At 42.4% G+C, this 25,756-nt stretch overlaps 1 protein-coding gene across 1 annotated transcript; it reads right to left on the bottom strand.

Moving 5' to 3' along the window:
* Positions 1–15,914: 15,914 nt before the first annotated feature.
* LOC135546875 (trace amine-associated receptor 13c-like) lies at positions 15,915–16,880 on the bottom strand. Its single transcript, XM_064975439.1, has one exon. It carries the CDS (start codon positions 16,872–16,874, stop codon positions 15,915–15,917), a length of 960 nt encoding a protein of 319 aa, XP_064831511.1. The 5' UTR covers positions 16,875–16,880.
* Between the last annotated feature and the right edge of the window lie 8,876 nt (positions 16,881–25,756).

Below are 25,756 nucleotides of genomic sequence, written 5' to 3'. Positions count from 1 at the left end.
CCAAAATAGGAAAAAACACCACGGTGGATGAATACTTTTGCAAGGCAGTGTTTTAAAAAGTTACCTTTTCAAGTAAAATATGCACTACTTTTCTGAAAATATTTCCCGAATGGGCGCAGTGTTTCCATGATCCGATCTCGACTTGTTTCAGTATTTAAATATAAATAAAAATATAAAATAAATAATATAATAATAAATAATAATAAATAATATAATTTAAGTATTTTTTCAAGCGAGTGGAGAAAGGCTATTTGGAGAATGTAATGTCAGTTGCTGTCCATCGAAATGGTTAGAAGGCGCATGTCTGATATTTGCCATTCATCGCTTCTGTGATAGCGAAACTCATAGACATATCCACAGTCTGGTCTGCTCTCTATACTTCTCATATGCATTGGTCAACCAACACTGGTGGCCGGAGAGAAAGGTCACGTTCCACTTCTCAGACGTTGCATGCGTCAACCAATCTTTGTGTGCCACATTGTTATAACATGTGCTTACTTGATATGGCTTTACATCTTCTCATTGATTTCAGCAGTTACAGTATTTTTGAACATACTGGTGATCATCTCCATCTCTCACTTCAAGCAGCTCCACACTCCAACCAACCTGCTCATCCTCTCTCTGGCTGTGTCAGCTCTCCTGATGGGACTGATTGTGATACCAGTAACGACGATAGCATTAATGGAACCATCTTCGAGATTTTGGGAAATATCTCTGTGTTTTATTTCTACATCACTAGTTTTTGTACTTCTTTATCTCTGGGCAGTTTGGTCTTGATATCTATCGACCGCTATGTTGCTGTGTGTCCCCCTTATAGTACCACTCTAAAATAACAATAACAAGAATGATGTGTTGTATATCCATTACCTTGTGTTGTTTCATATATTTGTATTTGTGTTTATTATGGATCCCTAGTAGATGCTGCACTCTTTCTGGGGTCCAGCAAAATTAAGGCAGTTTATACAATTTCAAACATAACAATACATTCACAGATTTCATAACGCACTGTGCCCCCTCAGGCCCCTACGCCACCACATATCTACAGTACTAAATCCCTGTGTATGTATAGTGCATATGTTATCGTATGCATGTGTCTTTGCCAATGGTTTGTGTTGCTGTTCCATAAGGTGCTTTAATTAATCTGTTTTTTTTAAATATAATTCCACTGCTTGCATCAGTTACTTGATGTGGAATAGAGTTCCATGTTGTCATGGCTCTATGTAGTACTGTGTGCCTCCCATAGGCTGTTCTGGACTTGGGGACTGTGAAGAGACATCTTGTGACCTCTTGTGGCATAATGATGCTGCTATTCTAAAAATATTTGTAACTGTACAGGTACCCAGGACCTGTTTGAATATAATTGACCTTGTATTTACAATGGTTGTCCCGTGCTCTATTATTATAACACTTCATATGAAAATCTTTGTGGTGGCCAGATCACAGGCCAGAAAGGTATTTTCAAAAGAGGCTGCCAGTGTGTCTCAAACTGTACAGGCAAATAAGTCTGAGAGAAAAGCAGCAAAAACTGTAGCTATTGTTGTTCCCAAATGTCTTATTTGTTGGATTCCAATTACATTTTATTTAAATAGTTAATGCGTCATCATTCATTATCAGCTTTTTCCACTTGTAAAGTCCTTAATTAATCCAATAATTTATGCTTTCTTTTATCCATGGTTCAAAGTGACAGCTAAACTTCACCCTAGTTAAAATAAGTTAAGGTGTTCACAGTTCCTATGTTTTTACTCCCTAGTTTGACATAGTTATGTTATACTATTTGTTGTTATTGCTGCTTTCATGTAACAATATGTTGACATTACTTCGCTACACGTTCTCGTCATAGATACATGTAGAGAGGGGTAAAGAATGATTATGTTCGGGCGCCAGGCAGGTATTAACCTTGCCGAAAGGAAGAGTATAATAGAGAGAGTACCACTACCAGACCCACACACATCAGCAGAAGAGACTGCCGAGAGTGTAGCCTGTTTACCAGATAGCCAGTGGAGAGAAAAAAAAAAGAATAGGCAGGGTAGCTTAGTGGTTAGAGCGTTGGACTAGTAACTGAAAGGTTGCAAGTTGAAATCTCTGAGCTGACAAGGTACAAATCTGTCGTTTTGCTCCTAGGCAGTCATTGAAAATAAGAATTTGTTCTTAACTGACTTGCCTAGTAAAATAAAACCCACAGCACAGCAAGAATACCTCATACAATAATCATACTAATAATGGCAGAGCAATTTAACAGCAACTTCATACAAGAAAGAACCCAGTCATCAACAGAGGATTTGCTATAATAAAAGGCCTTAAAAATGTCCACAATCTTCTCGGCCACATGTCATTAGTACACCTCAATACAGTTCACATAACAATGCTTAACTTGCAAGCAACCTCCCTTTTAACTAAAATGTCCACCCAAATACTTCTGGCAGGGCAATAATAGTCCAGCTCTAATGAACTTCAATGGGAAGTGCATTGGAAAAATAGAGAGTCTGTTTCAGGGTAAAGCACTGGAACGATAGAGGGAAAAGAGAAAGAGAACAAGAGAGATCTTAGCTGTGGTCATCAGGCGTGCCGGTGTACTGTCTGACTGTCCGATGGTTTGTTGGTTTGTATGTTAACGTTTCGCTACTACTTTTGCTACTAATCCATGTGATCCATAACGGGCGCGGTCCCAAACGAAAACAACCACGACCTAGAGCGATTACACCGATGATTAAGTTAATAAACAACACAAGGTGAAAACAAACAAAACTTCTGTTGCACAGCACACACAATCAAACTGTCGCGCCACCCAAGAGCGCCTCCCCAAAGAGCTGAATGAGCGCTCTTTATTTTCTCCTTCCTTACTGCGCATGCGCTCTTAAAGTGGCAGTGCACGGTGAAGGCTCCGTGCAGATTTCGCCACAGTGTTTATACAGAATGATTTGGCTGGATTGGCTTGGAGTGACTTGGATAAGGCATGAGAAGGATTAAACTTGTTTTATGAATACATTGTAGTCATTTCGGGTTGTATATTCCAAATACCAATGTCTGTGGTTGTTCAATGATATTTAAGGATAAATAGTATGTAATAATTCTAAAAGTACATTTTGAGGATGTCATGGATCATACCGTATGTTGTTTAACATCACCCTCTAGTGGCATAATTGGGACACAATGCCTTGAACAAGTGTAGAAAAGTTGCATGATCCTAGATGATATCACATAACTTCCAGGTCTCACCCAATGGTGTATTGTAATAGTTGACGGTCAAATGCAAGAATATGCAATAATGGGTAACAATTTTTAACAACATTCAGTTATCAGACATTTACAGTTTGTTCACCAAATTACTCATTACTCCCACATTTGTTAAATGTTAGCCAGCTAGGTTTTCTCATGTTTATAAATGACTACTATTTGTATCAATTATTAAACACAACAGTACAGGAGACCACAGCAGACACTTCAATTTCAACATACTGTGTGTGAACACCACCACTACTCTCACTACCACTACTCTCACTACCACTACTCTCAATACCGCTCCTCTCACTACCACTACTCTCACTACATTACTGCTGCCAGGTCAGGGGTCACACCAGAGCAGCTCTCAAATGCTGTTTACTCTGAATGAATATAGAGATTGGTAACACCTTATAATAACACTTTGTAATAAACAATTTATATTGGATTAGTAAATAGTTCATTCATCATTCATTTATCATTACTCCCAGATGTGTTTTAGTGAGCTAGTTATTCACACATTTACAAACAACTGTTATAGTTTGTAGTAATGATTCATATGTTCATAAGATGTTTAATAAATGCAATTAAAAACCATTTACTAATCATTAGTAAAGTCATTTTGCAGACCATAAACACATGACATCCTTCAGGATACTACAGTGTGACTGTTTCAGAAAAAACATTTAACATCCTCTGTGTTGTTTTGTGTTTATGCTTTAACCATTCACATGTTCTAGATCATTTTGAGAATTGTCAATTTATAGAAATATTGCGGCCGCCATGGCATTTGTCTTTATACATATTTTTATATGTATAAAGTGACCTGTAGCTTTTGACTATCAAGCAGTGTGCAGGGTGCTACTAACTGAGTGAGTGAGTGAGTGGTGGGGGTGGGGAGGGCCGGAGGGATGTGTGTGTGTGTGTGTGTGTGTGTGTGTGTGTGTGTGTGTGTGTGTGTGTGTGTGTGTGCGTGCGCGCGTGCGTGCGTGTGTGCGTGTTGAGAGCGCACTGAAGCTGAGTCCAGTCCTGGAATTAGTAGGGTTCCAAGTAGCAGAGGGCTCCATTTCTAATTGGCAAAATGAGTATAGTGGTCCAAGAAACTGGCCGGTGGATCAGCTAACAGTCCAATATGCTATAGATAGCTAGCAGGCCGCGGTTAGCAGAATGGGCCTTCAGGGGACATCACTCCTGTGGGGCCTGTTGGGAGTCTCAGGCAGATTATGTCGGTATTGGAGTATTGGTGTCTCTGAGGGGTCTTTGGCCTGGTTTTCTAACTACCTCTCTCTGTCACGCCTTCTCTTTGTATTACCTGGTTCTGATGCTCTTCCTGTCCTGATCCATGTCTGTGTAAATGAAATGTTCACCCTCCATACCTGCCTCTTATCTCCAGCGTCAGTTCTTACAGAACTCTGAAGCCATCAAACGAAGCATCGGGGAGTGCTGGCTTTTCGGTTGGTGGTGACATCGGGTCCGGGAGCCGGCGCCGATGAAACCGGGGGTGCCTCAGATGGCTCAACAGGTGTTCTTGCCCAGTTTGGCTCAGCAGGCACCCATCCCACATCAGGCCTCTGCCTGATCGTCAGGGTTTTACGCCTCAGCCGGCTCATCAGGCGCCGTATCCCAGCGGGATCATCAGGCTGTCACACCTCGACCAGATCATTAGGCTCCCCGCCTCAGCCGGTTCGTCAGGCTCCTACGCCTCTGCCGGTTCTCTCAACCATTTATATGCAGATGATACAGTCTTATACTCAGCTGTCCCCTCCCCCGGGTTTTGTGTTAAATACTCTACAACAAAGCTTTCTTAGTGTCCAACATGCTTTCTCTGCCCTTAACCTTGTTCTGAACACCTCCATAGCAAAGGTCATGTGGTTTGGTAAGAAGAATGCCCCTCTCCCCACAGGTGTGATTACTACCTCTGAGGGTTTAGAGCTTGAGGTAGTCACCTGATACAAGTACTTGGGAATATGGCTAGATGATACACTGCCCTTCTCTCAGCACATATCAAAGCTGCAGGCTAAAGTTAAATCTAGACTAAATCTAGGTTTCCTCTATCGTAATTTCTCCTCTTTCGCCCAGCTGCCAAACTAACCCTGATTCAGATGACCATCCTGCCCATGCTAGATTACGGAGACGTAATTTATAGATCGGCAGGTAAGGTTGCTCTCGAGCAGCTAGATGTTCTTTACTATTCAGCCATCAGATTTGCCACCAATGATCCTTATAGAAACCTCACTGCTCTCTATAGTCTTCTGTAAACTGGTCATCTCTGTATACCTGTCTCAAGACCCACTCGATGATGCTAATTTATTAAACCCTCTAAGGCCTCACTCCCCACTATCTGATTTACTGTAGCCCTCATCCTCCACATAGAACACCCGTTCTGCCAGTCACATTCGATCCGCCCCAGGTTCCATGTACAACAAGACAGGCAGAGCGGAAGAGAAAAAAAGAACACAGAACAGTTTAATTACCTCTGGTTATGGACACTTTTGCCAGCAATCAAGCTTCCACGGCCTGTTCCTCAGACAGTGAACATACATCTGGAAATATTTTCGAACCCCTGATTAGCTTGCACTCTGAAATAAAAGAAAATAGCTTATTTTTTGTTGATTTGAAAACAATAACTGAGATTTGACTGTTCAATCTAATGCAGCAGATGTTATTTTCAGGATACGTCAATACAGCACAGTAAGCTTAAACCCAGACTGGTATTGTGGTTGTTCATTAGGTGATGGGAAATATGCAATATGCATACAAAATAATATACTTACCTTCCTTGAAAATTCATCTATAACGCCAAAGATGACAATGTTGTATCTTGATTAAAGCATTGGAATTAAAAGTGAAATGTTTAAAACTTATTTTTGATCGGGGTCCCTTCCACGGGATGGTTGAGCTAATGTAGGCTAATGCGATTAGCATGAGGTTGTAAGTAACAAGAACGTTTAACTGGACGTAGATATATCTGATATTGACAGAAAGCTTAAATTCTTGTTAATCTAACTGCACTGTCCAATTTACAGTAGCTATTACAGTGAAATAATACTATGCTATTGTTTGAGGACAGTGCACAATTTTGAACATGAAAAGTTATCAATTAACAAATTAGGCACATTTGGGCAGTCTTAATTCAACATTTTTAACATAAATACAATGGTTCATTTGATCAGTCTAAAACATTGCACATACACTGATGCCGTCTATTGGCCAAAATCTAAAATTCACCTGGGCTGGAATAATATATGCCTTTCTCTTGCATTTCAAACATGATGGTAAAAAAACTACAAAATAATGGTTGATTTTTTCTTTTTATTATCATTTACCAGATCTATTCTGTTATATTCTACTACATTCCTTTCAAATTTCCATAAACTTAAAAGTGTTTCCTTTCAAATGGTACCAATACTATGCATGTAATTGCTTCAGGGCCTGAGCTACAGGTAGTTAGATTTGGCTATGTCATTTTAGGCGAAAACTTTAAAAAAGGGGCTAATCCTTAATCCTTAACCTATTTACCTGCTTCATTATTGATGAAGAACAACTCCAATTGCATACATCATTGAACAATTCTGTACGAATAAGTAAGAATAAAAAAAAGAACCCCTAACTCTTCGCCATTGTCATTGCCATTGCAATTGTAAATGAGAACTTGTTCTCAACTTGCCTACCTGGTTAAATAAAAGTGAAATAAATAAAAATAAATTGTACACGATGGCCCATTGCTTGGAGACTTCCTTTGACCATTGTAAAGCCCACATGGGGCATCCTTCCCTTAATGGCCCTGACTTTCTGGTCGAACTCTTCATCTGACGTATCAGAATAGCATTCCCTGACAGACATATTGTGTCCTTTAATTCTTCTGTAAGAAAAGCTAACCGCTACACTGTCATGAAATATGATTATATATCAACTATGAAGTAAATAGGACATGACCTGCTTATGAGTTGGCATGAAATAATTCAACTGAAAATGGCGAGAACAGGCGTTCGTTGCTAAATGTTTTTGGTTAGCTTGAGAATAATAATTGCATGATTTATCATTCTATGGTATGTATGTATGAGTCTATGTAATATGTTATGAACCTACTAGCTACTAGCTATGTAGAAGTTGGACGGAAGAAAACCCAGTGCTGCTTACCTGAGATGCCATCATCACACAGTCCTTCCTAGGTGTCCGCTATGACTTCCTTTGTGTCGGAAAGAAAGGCTGAACAGTTTGTAGCCAAACTGGCACTCAAAAAATAGCGACATTAAATTGGAGTTTTGTTTTCAAATACATTTCTTGTTCTCAAAAGTTTTGCACTCTATTACAAAATATTTGTTTGCAAAACATTATTTTACTCTGAAGCCTTGTTTTTGCTTTCAGAACAATTATTTGTGATTGAAAATAAAAAAAAGATTTGCTTTTGACAAAAAGACATCAATTTGTTGCAACCAGGGAGCGGGTTTCGATCCCTCAACCTTCTTGCCGAAGTCCAGTGCACTATCGACTGTGCACCAAAAGCAATGTCAAGCCACAGAGTCGATAGAGCGCATTCTCGCAGTAACTTGCTACTCAATGTAATAAAGTAATGACTTTTCAAATAAGTTACCTTACATGTTATGTTGGCTGAAAATGTTTTACTTACTAAGACTTATTTTTTTTAAATGGCATTGTTGCTTAAGGGCTTGTAAGTAAGCATTTACCTGTAAGGTCTCCTCCACCTGTTGTATTCGGTGCATGTGACAAATAATATTTGATTGACTGATTGAAAAAAATTGAGTTTTTCTCCTGTGTTACTCATGAGAGAATGGCTTAAGACTAGACTTGCTATATTTCAGATAGAACTGGCCCAGATCTGTTTCACAAGTCCTTGTGCTTGTCTCCACCCTCTTGCCTGTCCTGACCCTGTAACTGCCTGACTGACCACTCTGCCCGTCCCTAACCCTGAGCCTGCCTGCCGTGCTGTACCTTTGCTCCTACTCTGGATTATCGACCCCTACCTACCTTGACCTGTCGTTTGCCTACCTCTGTGGTTACAATAAACAATTGTTACTTCACACAGTCTGCAATTGGGTCTTACCTTCTCCTGGTAGATTTGAAAGCCATTCAAATCTCTTCAGTAGCATATAGTCCAGACTCCAAAGTGACCATTTTAGGTTGTTCTGAATTCAATAGCGCAAATGCCACCAATTCTGTTAGTTAGCCACTAACTATCCGTCAATAAAAAACTAATACAATTGAGCAGTCTGGTTTGCTTAAAACCTGTTAAGGCTCGGGACAATACTGCCCCCTTTGGATGAATTGCGTGCCCATAGTAAACTGAAAAAAAATCTGTCCAAAATTGCTAATATATGCATATAATAATAATAATTGAATAGAAAACACTCTAATGCTTCTAAAACCGTTTGAAATATGTCTGTATGTATAGCAGAATGTATCATCAGGAAAGTTGGGCCAACTTTGACGACATCGCCCCCACCCTTCCCAACCAGCTATGGATCTGGGAACAGTTTCTATGTCTTCCGCGAGATGTCTTCTATCAGTAGAGCATTTAATTGTGCAAATCCCGCGAGCTTTGACCCTTTGGCAGGCAAAATACTGGGTGTCGCGAGAAAATAGATGCGCGTTCTGGCGCGAATTGTACACAGTCATTCCTCCGTTCCAGATTGTCTGAGAGGAGTTGCTTTTGTCCGGTCGAATCGCCAATTGTTTTGTACGTTAATAACATCCTAAAGCTTGATTCTGCACTTAGTTTGACCAGTTTAGTCGACATATAATATGTAATTTTGAAGTTTTGATGCGCAACCCCTCGAGACCAGAAGTCATTTTGGATGCATTTCAGCTGGAACTTGTCGCATTTGCTAATACAAAGACACATGACTTGAAACCAAACGTTGTTTTGGGTAAGTATGACTCCTTCCACTACATTCTCATCGAATACCATCAAAGGTAAGGGAATATTTATGTTGTAATTTTGTGTTTCTGTTGACTCCAACATAGCGGATAAATATTGCTTATGTCTGAGCGCCGTCTCAGATTATTGAATAGTAAACGATTTCTGTAACGTTAAAAAGAAATGTGACAAAGCAATTGGATTAAGAAGCAGTGTATCTTTCTAACTATATGTAGAACATGTATATTTAGTCAAAGTTTATGATGTGTATTGCTGTTATCTGGCGTTATGTGGCGGAGTTATCTATAATTTCTCCGGACATTTTTTTGCATTTTCTGAACATGGCGTCAATGTAAACGGAGATTTATGGATATAAATAGCATATTATTGAAAAAAACATAAATGTACTGTGTAACATGTCCTATTACTGTCATCTGATGAAGATTTTCAAAAGGTTAGTGAATTATTTTTCTTTTAATCCTGCGTTTGTGATTGCATCTTTTGTTCGACAAAATGGCTACATATCGTCTGTGTCTTTGTGGTGGTTTGACATACATATGTGCTATGTTTTCGCCGTAAAACATTTTAGAAATCTGACTCGCTGGGTAGATGAACAAGGTGTTTATCTTTCATTTGAGCTATTGGACTTGTTAATGTGTGGAGGTTAAATATTTCTAAGAATATTTTTGCATTCTGTGCGCCACTTTTTGAGTTGAGAGGGTGGGGGGTGCCCTTGGGGAACGTGTAGCGTGAACACGTTTTAATATAATGATTTTGAAATGGTTTAGATTTTTCCATTTACTTTTGATACTTAAAAGTACATTGTGCCCCTGGCTATGCATCAATAAAAATAAATACAATTGTGCGGTCTGGGTAAAAATAAGGAATTTAAAATGATTTATACTTTTACTCATGTATGACAACTTAGTACTTTTTCCACCACTGGATGTGGCCTGGGGGGTTATAGCATTTATTTGACAGACCCATCAATTTAGACAAGTGTATCTGAGTAACCGTCATCTAATATTTATAAAATATTTTTATCTGGACACTTTCTGTTTACCTGTGTCACGTTCTGACCTTTATTTCCTTTGTTTTGTCTTTATTTAGTATGGTCAGGGCGTGAGTTGGGTGGGCAGCCTATGTTTGTTTGTTCTATATTTTGGGTATTTCTATGTTTCGGCCTAGTATGGTTCTCAATCAGAGGCAGGTGTCATTAGTTGCCTCTGATTGAGAATCATACTTAGGTAGCCTGGGTTTCACTGTGTGTTGGTGGGTGATTGTTCCTGTCTCTGTGTTTGCACCAGATAGGACTGTTAGGGTTTTCACATTTCCTGTTTTATGTAGTCAGTTGTTCATGTGTACATTGCGTATTAAAAAGAACCATGGACACTTACCACGCCGCATATTGGTCATCTGATCCTTTTCACCTCTCCTCTTCGGAAGAAGAGGAGGAAATCCCTTACAGAATCACCCACCAACCAAGGACCAAGCGGCGTGGTAAAAGACAGCGACGACAGCAGCAGCAACAGCAACAACAGCGGCCGGCATCACAGGACTCCTGGACATGGGAGGAGATACTGAAGGGAGAGGGACCCTGACCACAGGCTGGGGAATATTGCCGCCCCAAAGCTGAGCTGGAGGCAGCGAAAGCTGAGCGGCGGCGATATGAGGAGGCAGCACGGCAGTTCGACAGGTAAGAGAGGCAGCCCCCAAAATTTTTTTGGGGGGGCAGACGAGGTGTGGGGCTAAGCCAGGTAGCAGACCTGAGCTCACTCGTCGTGCTTATTATAAGCAGCGCGTCACTGGTCAGGCACCGTGTTAAGCGGTTAAGCGCACGGTGTCGCCAGTACATGCCCATAGCCCAGTGCGCTATAGGGCAGCCCCCCATGTGAGTGTGGGCATCCAGCCAGGGCGTATGGTGCCTGCTCAGCGTGTCTGGTCGCCGGTACGTCGTTTCGGGCCAGGGTATCCTGCGCCGGCTCTGCGTGCTGTGTCTCCGGGGCGCTGGGAGGGTGCAGTGCGTCCTCAGCCTGCGCTCCGCTCGTGCCGGGCAAATGTGGGAATGGAGCCTAAGGGAGAGGTGCGCATAGTAAGCACTAGATCTCCCGTGCTTACCTACAACCCGGTGCAACCTGTGCCTGCACTCTGTAGGGTCCGGGCTAGATTGGTTGTCCAGCCTGGGAAAGTGGTGCCAAGGCTGCGCACCAGAGCTCCAGTGCTCCCCCACAGCCCGGTCCTTCAGGTGCCTCCTCCTAACACAAAGCCTCCTGAGGGTCTCCCCAGCCTGGTGGTTCCGGTGGCAGCCCCACGCACCAGGCTGTCTCTCTGTCTCCTCCCTGCAGGTGGTCCTGTCTGTCCGGCGCTGCTGCCGGAGTCTTCCGCCTGTCCGGCGCTGCTGCCGGAGTCTCCCGCCTGTCCGGCGCTGCTGCCGGAGTCTCCCGCCTGTCCGGCGCTGCTGCCAGAGTCTCCCGCCTGTCCGGCGCTGCTGCCGGAGTCTCCCGCCTGTCCGGCGCTGCTGCCGGAGCCACCCGCCTGTCCGGCGCTGTCGGAGTCTGAGGCGCCAGAGCCCCTCAGCCCAGAGGCGCCAGAGCCCCTCAGCCCAGAGGCGCCAGAGCCCCTCAGCCCAGAGGCGCCAGAGCCCCTCAGCCCAGAGGCGCAGAGCCCCTCAGCCCAGAGGCACCAGAGCCCCTCAGCCCAGAGACGCCAGAGCGTCCGTCCCTCTGTCCCGAGCTGCCCCTCTGTCCCGAGCTGCCCCTCTGTCCCGAGCTGCCTCTCTGTCCGGTGGGGTCATTGAGAAGGGTGGCCATGGTTAGAAAGCCAAGGAGGTGGACTATAAGGCGGACTAAGACAATGGTGAAGTGGGGTCCGCGTCCCGCGCCAGAGCCGCCACCGCGGACAGACGCCCACCCAGACCCTCCCCTATAGGTCAAGGTTTTGCGGCCGGAGTCCGCACCTTTGGGGGGGGTACTGTCACGTTCTGACCTTTATTTCCTTTGTTTTGTCTTTATTTAGTATGGTCAGTGCGTGAGTTGGGTGGGCAGCCTATGTTTGTTTGTTCTATATTTTGGGTACTTCTATGTTTCGGCCTAGTATGGTTCTCAATCAGAGGCAGGTGTCATTAGTTGTCTCTGATTGAGAATCATACTTAGGTAGCCTGGGTTTCACTGTGTGTTGGTGGGTGATTGTTCCTGTCTCTGTGTTTGCACCAGATAGGACTTTTATGGTTTTCACATTTCTTGTTTTATGTAGTCAGTTGTTCATGTGTACATTACGTATTAAAAAGAACCATGGACACTTACCACGCCGCATATTGGTGCTCTGATCCCTTACAACCTGGAATTTTTATTTATTGCAGGCTATTACCACTTTTAGTCTTAATCTTTAATACACTACTCGCTGTTTAGCACGTGACCTCATGTGAAGTCGTTCTGCCCCTGAGCAGTGAGTTCACTGTTCCTAGGCTGTCATTGAAAGTAAGAATTTGTTCTTAGAAGAAAATAAAAGGTTTGAAAGATAATTGTATTTACGTTCATTGAATAACCTCCCCCCCGAGAGATATTGGTTGGTAGTGGTGTTTCTGTGTGTCTGAGGCCATGGTTGGTGTCAGGTTACAAGCTATGGGTGTTACAAGCAGAGAGAGAAAACAGTGATCGAGGAGCCAAATAAAATAATAATTAACAGTCTTTCCTACCCAAAAAATTGTACATGTAAACATTTATTTTTAGTATTGTTTAATAATATCTATGATTTATTTAAAGGTTTAGTAAAAACACATTTGTGGTATAGTTTACTGTTTTATAGAAAACCTTTAATAATAGTATTATGTATGCACTTCTGCACTAAAGATTTACAAGACAATGAAAGATTTTAAAAGAAAATTTTATTTAATTTTAATGAAATCCCTGTCTCTGTCTCTCTGTCTGTCTCCCCAATTTGTTTGTCTCTCTCTCACTCTCTCTACACAAGAGACATTGGTTTGTTAGGGTGTGTGTGAGCGTGTGTCTTTTTCTTTGAAACAACTGTTTTTTTTACCGGCTTAAACTTTTAAAAAAGTTCTTAGCGATCCATATTTTAATGGTCAACAGGTTGGTCATATAAGGGGTCCCTTACCCACAAGGGAACTTTGAATCAACTGTTTTAAACCTGTCTAACCTTTAACCTTTTAAAAATAGTTCTCATCCTAGGATGTCCGAGGATGGAATGTCCAGGGAATGTCTCAGTCAATATAAAAAAGGGGTCATTGTACACTTTAAGATGGTCCCAATCAATCAATAACATAATAATGACTTTAGCAATAATGTTTATTTTTTTATTTACAATCTGTAGAAGCTATGAGAGTAGAACGGTTCAGTACTTTTGTGAAGCATCACAGCACAGTTTAAGAATATACGGCAAATAGAAATCCAAAATGGATGGTGTTAAGCCATAGATGGAGTGATGTAATGTTGTAAATATTATGTTGTGATATTGTTTAAAACCGTGTTGCAATGTATATCCTTTAGTATGTTTAGTTCATGGAAAATGTAGGTTTGTATTGTTAATTGATTAATTAATTAGGGTTAATTGTTCTGAGGGGAGGGGCTAGCCCTACAAAAGGAGCCTCTCTTTCAGTCATGGAGAGGCAGTTTTTGGATTGAGCTGTGGATGGGGCAGCATTGTTTTTAAGCTGTCCCATAAGGTAGACGTTGATGGCAGTACTGTTGTTTTTTGTTCCGGAATCACTTGTAAATAAACACCTTTGCACAGAAGAACTTTTGCGGTTCCGCCATCTTTTTTATTTTGATAGAGGTTAGGTTACCCAGTTTAGCCTTCTGGCCTACTCTACGTGACACCGTCAGATGAGAGATGGTAGGGATGACCAACTTAGCACTTCCAGATCCTTTCAATTTTTGCAAACTTTTCATTGGATCCACTGTAAATGCTGGTAACAACACTGAACATCAAATCCCATTAAATTCCAGTGAATTGCAACCATCAGCAAAGTATGATTACATTTTCAAATGGCTTAATGAATGAGCCCAACACATGACATCATCACAACACAGCTTAATAAATGGGGGAGTTCCTTTTGCATGGCCTAGAGTCCTCGGGTGGGTGGACATTTCACTTAAGGACCAATGGTCTAAAATCAAAATACTCTGTTCACACTGGGCACCGGACCATGCTAAACAAACTCAGATTTATAGATGTTATAGATTTATAGATTGACATGTTTGTTACATTCATATGTATCTGTTTTACCGTTTAGAAATGAAAACACGTTATGTATCTAATCTAGTCTAGAACAAAAACAAATTATGTATCTATTCTCCCCATTTGAAGAAGTCATAAGTATTTTGACACCTTCACTTGTAGTGTATTAAAGGTAGTAACCTTTTAAATGTAATGTTCAGTTAAATGATGTATTTAAATATTGGTTCTATTACCCTGTAAGCAGTTTATGAACTGCTCTAATCAGTGACTGCAATCCACAGTTTGGTTTTGAAAGTCACTGCCAGCAAACAGGGATGCCAGCATTTTCAGACAAAACATGTTACTACTTCAGCACACTACCACAACAATGTGACTGTTTTTCAATAAAAAATGCAATATATTTCCTTTAATTAACATCCTCTGTGTTGTGTGCTTATTGTTTAACCATTGATATGTTCTGGGTCATTTCGAGAATGTAAGGAGCATCGGGTACTGCTGGAATGTCCACATTTTTGTGATAAATTGCACTGGTCTCTGTTCAAAACATTTATAAAGTATTAAGAAAGTTTGAATAGTCCTCACTTCAGATTAGAGACTGCAAATTGACTTTACTAATGCTTATAAAATGGTTTAAAAGGATATGTATTAAACATCTTATGAAGGATCTCATAAATCCTTATTACAGACTATAAAAGTTGTTTATGATTTGTGATGAACTAGCTTGCTAAATCAGATGCAGGAGTCATGATACATCAATTAAGAATAAACTATATACTTATCCATTCTTAATTATTTAGTGTGTTACCCAATCACTATATTCATTCACACTAAACAGCTTCTGAGAGAGCTGCTCTGGTGTGACCCCTGACCTGGCAGCAGTGATGTAGTGAGAGTAGTGGTAGTGAGAGTGTTCATAACCAGTATGTTGAGGTTGAAGTGTCTGCTGTGGTCTCCTGCATTGTTGTGTTTAATCATTAATGCATATAGTAGTTATTTATACATGTCAGAATTCCCAGGTGAGTAACATTTAGCACAAGTTGAACTAATAATAAATGGTGAACAAAATGTAAATGTCTTACAAATGGTTTATAACTGAACATTATAAAGTGTTACACATAATTGCATATTCTTGCATTTTACCCTCAACTACTTACATACACCATTGAGATAGACTTGGACGTTATCTGATATCATGCCTTACTGAACATTTCAACTTCACTGCACTTGTTAAAAGTGTCGTATCCCAATTGAGCCACTAGAGGGTAATGTTAGACAATATACAGAATAATTCATGACTTCCTCAAAATGTACTTTTAGAATAATTAAATACTATTTATCATTAAATAACATGGAACAACCACAGGCTTTGGAATTTGGAATATACAAAAACAAGCTTACTTACTGAGAATACAACCCAAAATGACTACAATGTATTTTATAAAACAAGTGTATGCTTTCTTATACTTTCTCCAAGTCATTCCAATCCAATCTAGGCAAATAATGCTGTATCAACAACACATTAATCTATGTGTTGTCAGTGTATTGTTACATGAAATAACAATTGTATAACATAATTATGTCAAAACTATGTATTTCAAATTTAGAAATACAAATATAGGAACTATGAACACCTTAACTTCAGGGTTATAATAAGTTTAGCTGTCACTTTGAACCATGGATAAAAGAAAGCATAAATTATTGGATTAATTAAGGAATTAACAAGTGGCAGAAAGCTGATGATGGATGATGATACATTTTCACCTAAAAAAGATAGAAAGAAAGGAAATAGAGATGGAGTCCAACAACTTAGATAGTTGAAAACAACAATAGACAGAGTTTTTGTTGCTTTTCTCTCAGACTTATTTGCTTGTACAGTTTGAACACCAGATACACTGGCAGCCTCTTTTGAAAATACCTTTCTGGCCTGTGATGTGGCCACCACAAAGATTTTCATATAAAGTGCTATAATAATAGAGCACGGGACAACCATTTTAAGTACAAGGCTAATGATATTAACCCAATTGAACCCTTCAAGTATAAAACATTCTTTCAAACACCTACTCGGTACATGTACATTTACAAAGTTTTTTATAATAGCAGCATCGTGTATGATACAACACCACCAGGTAATGGATATACAACACATCATTCTTGTTATTGTTATTTTAGAGTGGTACAATAAGGGATCACACACAGCAACATAGCGGTCAATAGATATCAAGACCAAATTGCCCAGAGATAAAGAAGTACATAAACAAGTGATGTAGAATTGAAACACACAGAAATATTCCCCAAATCCCCAGCATGGTTCCATAATTGCTACAGTCGTTACTGGTATCGCAATCAGTCCCACCAGGAGATCTGACACAGCCAGAGAGAGGATGAGCAGGTTGGTTGGAGTGTGGAGCTGCTTGAAGTGAGAGATGGAGATGATCACCAGTACATTCAAGAAAACTGTAACTGCTGAAATCAATGAGATGAAGATGTACAGTGTTATGTAGATAGATGACGATAGCAAAACCTTTCTGCAAGAAGAGTTTCTGTCTTGAAAACAGTATTGACCATCTTCATGTTCCTCCATTTGTAGTAGAAGGTCAAAATGCTGAGGTCCTGCTCTGTTTGTGACCCTGTCAGGTCCTCCTTCTGACAAACTCTGCTCTCTGCCTTCTCTATTTATTCCTGAATTACTGACAGCCACTCCCCTCCACAGAGTCTCTCTGCACACACACACACACACACACACACACACACACACACACACACACACACACACACACACACACACACACACACACACACACACACACACACACACACACACACACACACACACACGTGAGCACACAAAAAAAAATGTTTGGATAAACAAATAATTTGTGAAAGCTTGATGCAATGTATGACAGGATTGGATGTTGCTTTGCCGACATAGTCTGTCCTTCAGCCTTTCTGATAGTTTGAGATGAGAGAAAAGCCACATTTTCTCAACTGAGTATTTTAATGGGAAACATACAGTAGGGAGAACAAGTATTTGATACACTACCGATTTTGAAGGTATTCCTACTTACAAAGCATGTAGAGGTCCGTAAGTTTTTATCATAGGTACACTTCAACTGTGAGAGACGGAATCTAAAACAAAAATCCAGAAAATCACATTGTATGATTTTTAAGTATTTAATTTGCATTTTATCGCATGACACAAGTATTTGATACATCAGAAAAGCATAACTTATAATGCATGACATAATATTTGGTACAAAAACCTTTGTTTGCAATTACAGAGATCCTACGTTTCCTGTAGTTCTTGACCAGGTTTTTACACACTGCAGCAGGGATTTTGGCCACTCGTCCATACAGACCTCCAGATCCTTCAGGTTTTGGGGCTGTCGCTGGGCAGTACGGACTTTCAGCTCCCTCCAAAGATTTTCTATTGGGTTCAGGTCTGGAGACTGACTAGGCCACTCCAGGACCTTGAGATGCTTCTTACGGAGCCACTCCGCGGTTGCCCTGTCTGTGTGTTTCGGGTCGTTGTCATGCTGGAAGACCCAGCCACGATCCATCTTCAATGCTCTTACTGAGGGAAGGAGGTTGTTGGCCAAGATCTCGCGATACATTGCTCCATCCATCCTCCCCTCAATACGGTGCAGTCGTCCTGTCCCCTTTGCAGAAAAGCATCCCCAAAGAATGATATTTCCACCTCCATGCTTCACGGTTGGGATGGTGTTCTTGGGGTTGTACTCATCCTACTTCTTCCCCCGAACACGGCGAGTGGAGTTTAGACCAAAAAGCTCTATTTTTGTCTCATCAGACTACATGACCTTCTCCCATTCCTCCTCTGGATCATCCAGATGGTCATTGGAAAGCTTTAGATGGGCCTGGACATGCACTGGCTTGAGCAGGGGGACCTTGCGTGCACAGCAGGATTTTAATCCATGACGGCTTGGTGTGTTACTAATTGTTTTCTTTGAGATTGTGGTCCCAGCTCTCTTCAGGTCATTGACCTGGTCCTGCCGTTGTCACGACTTCCGCCGAAGTTGGCTCCCCTGCCTGTTCGGGCGGTGCTCTTCGGTCATCATCACCGTCCTACTAGCCGCTACCGATCCCTTTTTCGTTTGTCTGTTTGTGTTGTCTTATTAGTTTCACCTGTGTTTATTTTGGTTTGATTAGCTTCCCTGTATTTAGTAGCTTTTGTTTTGTGCGGGATTGTCTTTATGTTACATGTGTGCATGTTAGGTAGTGGTGGATTTTCATTTCTTTACTTGGCACCCTGTGGTTTTTGGGTCTTGTATAGTGTCCCGCGCCCTGTATTTGTTGGGCTTATTATTTTGATGTGCAACAGTAAAAGCACTTCAACTCAGTTACTCTCTCTCTGCATCTGATTCCTGCACCCACCTAGTTCTGCGTGACAGCCGTGTAGTTCTGGGCTGACCTTCCTCATGATCATTGATGCCCCACGAGGTGAGATAATGCATGGAGCCCCAGACCGAGGGTGATTGGCCGTCATCTTGAACTTCTTCCATTTTCTAATAATTGCACCAACAGTTGTTGCCTTCTCACCAAGCTGCTTGCCTATTGTCCTGTAGCCCATCCCAGCCTTGTGCAGGTCTACAATTTTTTCCCTGATGTCGTCCTTACACAGCTCTCTGATCTTGGCCATTGTGGAGAGGTTGGAGTCAGTTTTGAGTGTGTAGACAGGTGTCTTTTATACAGGTAACGAGTTCAAACAGGCGCAGTTAATACAGGTAATGAGTGGAGAACAGGAGGGCTTCTTAAAGAAAATCTAACAGGTCTGTGAGAGCCGGATTTCTTACTGGTTGGTAGGTGATCAAATACTTATGTAATAAAATGCAAATTCATTACTTAAAAATCATACAATGTGAATTGAGTTTTGTTTTAGATTCCATCTCTCACAGTTGAAGTGAACCTATGATAAAAATTACAGACCTCTACATGCTTTGTAAGTAGGAAAACCTGCAAAATCGGCAGTGTATCAAATACTTGTTCTCCCCACTGTATAGTATGAGTTATGTTTAAGTCACTCAAAGTCTTTTTAAAATGGGAATCGTGATATCTTTGTAAGACTGGTTTGTGATGTCAGTGCTCAGTTTGGACCATAATCCACAACCTCAGGAGACATGACAGCTTGCCACATGTCAGCTGGCTAGTGTAGCAAAGCTGACAGTAAGGACATTGATGAGAAGGCATGACTTCTGACCCAGTCAATCGTCAATGTTGTTTTCCATTTCTGGTGTGTTGTTTTCTCTAATTTAAACAAAAATAGACACTAAGAAATGTGATTTCCATTTCAGTTCAGTTGAATTGAGTAATGATCTCAAAAGTACTTCAAGTAATTAGGGACAGTTCAAAATATACTGGGAATATTTTTATAAGAACATAACCTGCCCCCTCATAGAATTAACTCTAAATAATGCTTACGAGCATAAATAATAACTGTAGCAACTCTGTGTTTAGAAAGGTGGATATTGACTTTGCCACGTCGCTATGCTTTTGTGGCACAGTCAATGTCACGCATGGCTTTGGGCCAGAAGGTTGAGGGTTTGAAGACCGCTACAGACGAGCTCACTCTCCTGTTTCATTTCATGTGCCTGTTTCATTAGGCCTACAATACGATCAGAGCTGGCTACAGGCAATAATCAGCTATGGGGGATATCAGATTTCCAACATTTTGATGCCAATTACATACAATTATTGCAATGCATTTTACACCAAAAGATTTCTTTGCCAACGCACCACACAACCAATAAACAAAGCATAGCGACTTCGGGTGCTTCAATATCATGGCTTGAATTTTCAACAGCAAAATATAGACTACATCCCTCTCTACATTTTATTTTTTATTTTACCTTTATTTAACTAGGCAAGTCAGTTAAGAACAAATTCTTATTTTCAATGACGGCCTAGGAACAGTGGGTTAACTGCCTGTTCAGGGGCAGAACGACAACGTGCAGTAAACCTGAATACACCTCTATTGTGATTTGTGTGTGTACTGCTTCAAGGCCTCAGCCACAGTACAACCCTCACCCCTAAACCTTCCAGCACAGGTCAAGAATCCCACCTCTGAATCATGACTCTGTCACAGGTGGGACCTGAACCCCGGGATCCTGAGTGGAAAACCAACAACTTAACCAATAGTCCAAGAGGAAAGTCCCTCTTGAACTGAAGGTGACACTGATTTTGAAGTCGCAGGCAGGGCTACCTCATCACAAGAGCTTGAGTCAGACTCACCTCTGCTACACATTTTAGTCATTTAGGAGATGGGTGGAGTTGTGGCATTGATTTTTAAAAGTCTAAGACTTTGGGGCCGTTAATAAACAATTAAGATTTAAGATAAACAATTTTCCATTCAATAGCATATTGGATTTGGCCTTTACTACTATAGCCCGTAGAAACACATTGAATAACACATTCATAAATGGCAATAAAGACAGTCAAATAATAAATCACTTGGAATAAGATTTTGAAGTGTTTGTCCTATATCTAGGACATATAAGAAAGCTCAGGAAATATATAGAGAATTTATTTTACATTTTTTGGGGGTAGCCACAAAACTACCTCTATACTTCCATTAATTTGTTAAACCGGTAATGGTTACATTCAGATGAGTCACATAACACTTGTGGGGGTAGTAGAGCAAAACGGAATATGCCATGTTGTCCATGAGAATCCTCCCTTTACACACTAGTTTGTAGCTCAACCGACAGTACCCCCCCCAAAGGTGCGGATTCCGGCAGCGGCTCTGGCAGCACCTGACTGGCGGGCGGCTCTGGCAGCACCTGACTGATGGGCGGCTCTGGCAGCACCTGACTGATGGGCGGCTCTGGCAGCACCTGACTGATGGGTGGCTCTGGCAGCACCTGACTGACGGGCGGCTCTGGCAGCACCTGACTGACGGGCGGCTCTGGCAGCTCAGGACAGACGGGCGGCTCTGGCAGCTCAGGACAGACGGGCGGCTCTGGCAGCTCAGGACAGCAGGACAGACGTGCTATGAGCGCGTACTAGCGACACCGTGCGCTTGACCGCACAACACGGTGCCTGACCAGTATTGCGCTTCTTCCGGTAAGCACGAGGAGTGGGCTCAGGTCTCCAACCTGACTCTGCCACATTCCCCGTGTGCCCTCAACCAAAAAATGTTTTGGGGCTGCCTCTCGTGCCTGTCACGCTGCCGTGCTGCCTCCTCATATGGCCGCCACTCAGCTTTCGCTGCCTCCAGCTCTGCCTTGGGGCGGCAATATTCCACAGCCTGTGCCCAGGGTCCCTTTCCAGTGGACTGGAGGCATTGCATGAAAGGGCTAAGGAATCCATTTTTTTGTGTCATCCATTTCGGGAAAGTACCTGCGTAATTGCGCACCCAGCTCACTCAGGCGCATCGTTGTATCACATTTGACATTGTCCGTAAGCTTGTGTTCAGTTGCACACAAAAAAATCATACCATGATGGGAAAGACCTGCGTGTTGTCCTTGTTAATACAAACAGACAAGAGCTCCAACTTCTTCATTCAGTTCATTCAGGCACGAAAAACATCACCCAGATAGGCCAGTCGTGTGAGAAAGTCTACAGCTTATCATGAGATACTTTACCTCAGGCGAGCAAAACCTAGAGACTTCCTTACTATTGTTGTTTACAAATATACACAGATCGCCACCCCTAGAATCAAGGCGCTGACAGAGATGGCCGCCTCGCTTCGCGTTCCTAGGAAACTATGCAGTTTTTTGTTTTTTTTTCCGTGTTATTTCTTACATTAGTACCCAAGGTCATCTTAGGTTTCATTACATACAGTCGAGAAGAACTACTGAATATAAGATCAGCGTCAACTCACCATCAGTACGACCAAGAATATGTTTTTCGCGACGCGGATCCTGTGTTCTGCCTTACAAACAGGACAATGGAATGGATCGCATGCAGCGACCCAAAAACACACGACTCCGAAAAAGAGGGAAACGAGGCGGTCTTCTGGTCAGACTCCGGAGACGGGCACACCGTGCACCACTCCCTAGCATTCTTCTTGCCAATGTCCAGTCTCTTGACAACAAGGTTGATGAAATCCGAGCAAGGGTAGCATTCCAGAGGGACATCAGAGACTGTAATGTTCTGTGCTTCACGGAAACATGGCTCACTGGAGAGACGCTATCCGAAGCGGTGCAGCCAACGGGTTTCTCCACGCATCGCGCCGACAGAAACAAACACCTTTCTGGTAAGAAGAGGGGCGGGGGCATATGCCTTATGGCTAACGAGACATGGTGTGATGAAAGAAACATACAGGAACTCAAATCCTTCTGTTCACCTGATTTAGAATTCCTCACAATCAAATGTAGACCGCATTATCTACCAAGAGAATTCTCTTCGATTATAATCACAGCCGTATATATCCCCCCCAAGCAGACACATCGATGGCTCTGAACGAACTTTATTTAACTCTTTGCAAACTGGAAACCATTTATCCGGAGGCTGCATTCATTGTAGCTGGGGATTTTAACAAGGCTAATCTGAAAACAAAACTCCCTAAATTTTATCAGCATATCGATTGCGCAACCAGGGGTGGAAAAACCTTGGATCATTGTTACTCTAACTTCCGCGACGCATATAAGGCCCTGCCCCCCTTTCGGAAAAGCTGACCACGACTCCATTTTGCTGATCCCTGCCTGCAGACAGAAACTAAAACTAGAGGCTCCCACGCTGAGGTCTGTCCAACGCTGGTCCGACCAAGCTGACTCCACACTCCAAGACTGCTTCCATCACGTGGACTGGGACATGTTTCGTATTGCATCAGATAACAACATTGACGAATACGCTGATTCGGTGTGCGAGTTCATTAAAACGTGCGTTGAAGATGTCGTTCCCATAGCAACGATTAAAACATTCCCTAACCAGAAACCGTGGATTGATGGCAGCATTCGCGTGAAACTGAAAGTGCGAACCACTGCTTTTAATCAGGGCAAGGTGTCAGGTAACATGACCGAATACAAACAGTGCAGCTATTCCCTCCGCAAGGCTATCAAACAAGCTAAGCGTCAGTACAGAGACAAAGTAGAATCTCAATTCAACGGCTCAGACACAAGAGGCATGTGGCAGGGTCTACAGTCAATCACGGACTACAGGAAGAAATCCAGCCCAGTCACGGACCAGGATGTCTTGCTCCCAGGCAGACTAAATAACTTTTTTGCCCGCTTTGAGGACAATACAGTGCCACTGACACGGCCTGCAACGAAAACATGTGGACTCTCCTTCACTGCAGCCAAGGTCAGTAAGACATTTAAACGTGTTAACCCTCGCAAGGCTGCAGGCCCAGACGGCATTCCCAGCCGCGCCCTCAGAGCATGCACAGACCAGCTGGCCGGTGTGTTTACGGACATATTCAATCAATCCCTATACCAGTCTGCTGTTCCCACATGCTTCAAGAGGGCCACCATTGTTCCTGTTCCCAAGAAAGCTAAGGTAACTGAGCTAAACGACTACCGCCCCGTAGCACTCACCTCCGTCATCATGAAGTGCTTTGAGAGACTAGTCAAGGACCATATCACCTCCACCCTATCTGACACCCTAGACCCACTCCAATTTGCTTACCGCCCAAATAGGTCCACAGACAATGCAATCTCAACCACACTGCACACTGCCCTAACCCATCTGGACAAGAGGAATACCTATGTGAGAATGCTGTTCATCGACTACAGCTCGGCATTCAACACCATAGTACCCTCCAAGCTCGTGATCAAGCTCAAGACCCTGGGTCTCGACCCCGCCCTGTGCAACTGGGTACTGGACTTCCTGACGGGCCGCCCCCAGGTGGTGAGGGTAGGGAACAACATCTCCTCCCCGCTGATCCTCAACACTGGGGCCCCACAAGGGTGCGTTCTGAGCCCTCTCCTGTACTCCCTGTTCACCCACGACTGCGTGGCCACGCACGACTCCAACTCAATCATCAAGTTTGCGGACAACACAACAGTGGTAGGCTTGATTACCAACAACGACGAGACGGCCTACAGGGAGGAGGTGAGGGCCCTCGGAGTGTGGTGTCAGGAAAATAACCTCACACTCAACGTCAACAAAACTAAGGAGATGATTGTGGACTTCAGGAAACAGCAGAGGGAACACCCCCCTATCCACATCAATGGAACAGTAGTGGAGAGGGTAGCAAGTTTTAAGTTCCTCGGCATACACATCACAGACAAACTGAATTGGTCCACTCACACAGACAGCATCGTGAAGAAGGCGCAGCAGCGCCTCTTCAACCTCAGGAGGCTGAAGAAATTTGGCTTGTCACCAAAAGCACTCACAAACTTCTACAGATGCACAATCGAGAGCATCCTGGCGGGCTGTATCACCGCCTGGTACGGCAACTGCTCCGCCCTCAACCGTAAGGCTCTCCAGAGGGTAGTGAGGTCTGCACAACGCATCACCGGGGGCAAACTACCTGCCCTCCAGGACACCTACACCACCCGATGTTACAGGAAGGCCATAAAGATCATCAAGGACATCAACCACAAGGAGCCACTGCCTGTTCACCCCGCTATCATCCAGAAGGCGAGGTCAGTACAGGTGCATCAAAGCTGGGACCGAGAGACTGAAAAACAGCTTCCATCTCAAGGCCATCAGACTGTTAAACAGCCACCACTAACATTGAGTGGCTGCTGCCAACACGCTGACACTGACTCAACTCCAGCCACTTTAATAATGGGAATTGATGAGAAATTATGTAAATATATCACTAGCCACTTTAAACAATGCTACCTTATATAATGTTACTTACCCTACATTATTCATCTCATATGCATACGTATATACTGTACTCTATATCATCGACTGCATCCTTATGTAATACATGTATCACTAGCCACTTTAACTATGCCACTTTGTTTACATACTCATCTCATAATGTATATGCTGTACTCGATACCATCTACTGTATCTTGCCTATGCTGCTCTGTACCATCACTAATTCATATATCCTTATGTACATATTCTTTATCCCCTTACACTGTGTATAAGACAGTAGTTTAGGAATTGTAAGTTAGATTACTTGTTGGTTATTACTGCATTGTCGGAACTAGAAGCACAAGCATTTCGCTACACTCGCATTAACATCTGCTAACCATGTGTATGTGACAAATAAAATTTGATTTGATTTGATTTGTCTTACCAGAGGCGGCTGTTCTATCTTGCCAATGCTGCATAAACCCCGCCAGCTGTATGTTATTCATGTTGTCATTCAGCAACGACTCGGTGAAACATAAGATATTACAGATTTTATTGTCTCATTGGTATATTCATGGTAGTAGATCCTTTCAAGGCACCCCGACCTATGTCCTCGTTACCTTCATCTCTTTCTGGGATTTGGGTCTTGTCAGGTGTCTGAAATATATCATTCGCATCTGACTCTTAAAGAAAAACCTTTGTAAAGTACGAGGTGAGTCATCGTTGTCCTGATATCTAGAACCTCTCTTCAGTCAT

Source organism: Oncorhynchus masou, chromosome 10 (genome assembly GCF_036934945.1).
Source record: "Oncorhynchus masou masou isolate Uvic2021 chromosome 10, UVic_Omas_1.1, whole genome shotgun sequence".
NCBI classification, from domain to species: domain Eukaryota; kingdom Metazoa; phylum Chordata; class Actinopteri; order Salmoniformes; family Salmonidae; genus Oncorhynchus; species Oncorhynchus masou.
This window is presented reverse-complemented; position numbering and strand designations above follow the sequence as displayed.

Coding starts and splice junctions, on each gene's coding strand:
- LOC135546875 (XM_064975439.1), bottom strand. CDS start 16,874: ATGGAGGAACATGAAGATGGTCAATACTGTTTTCAAGACAGAAACTCT.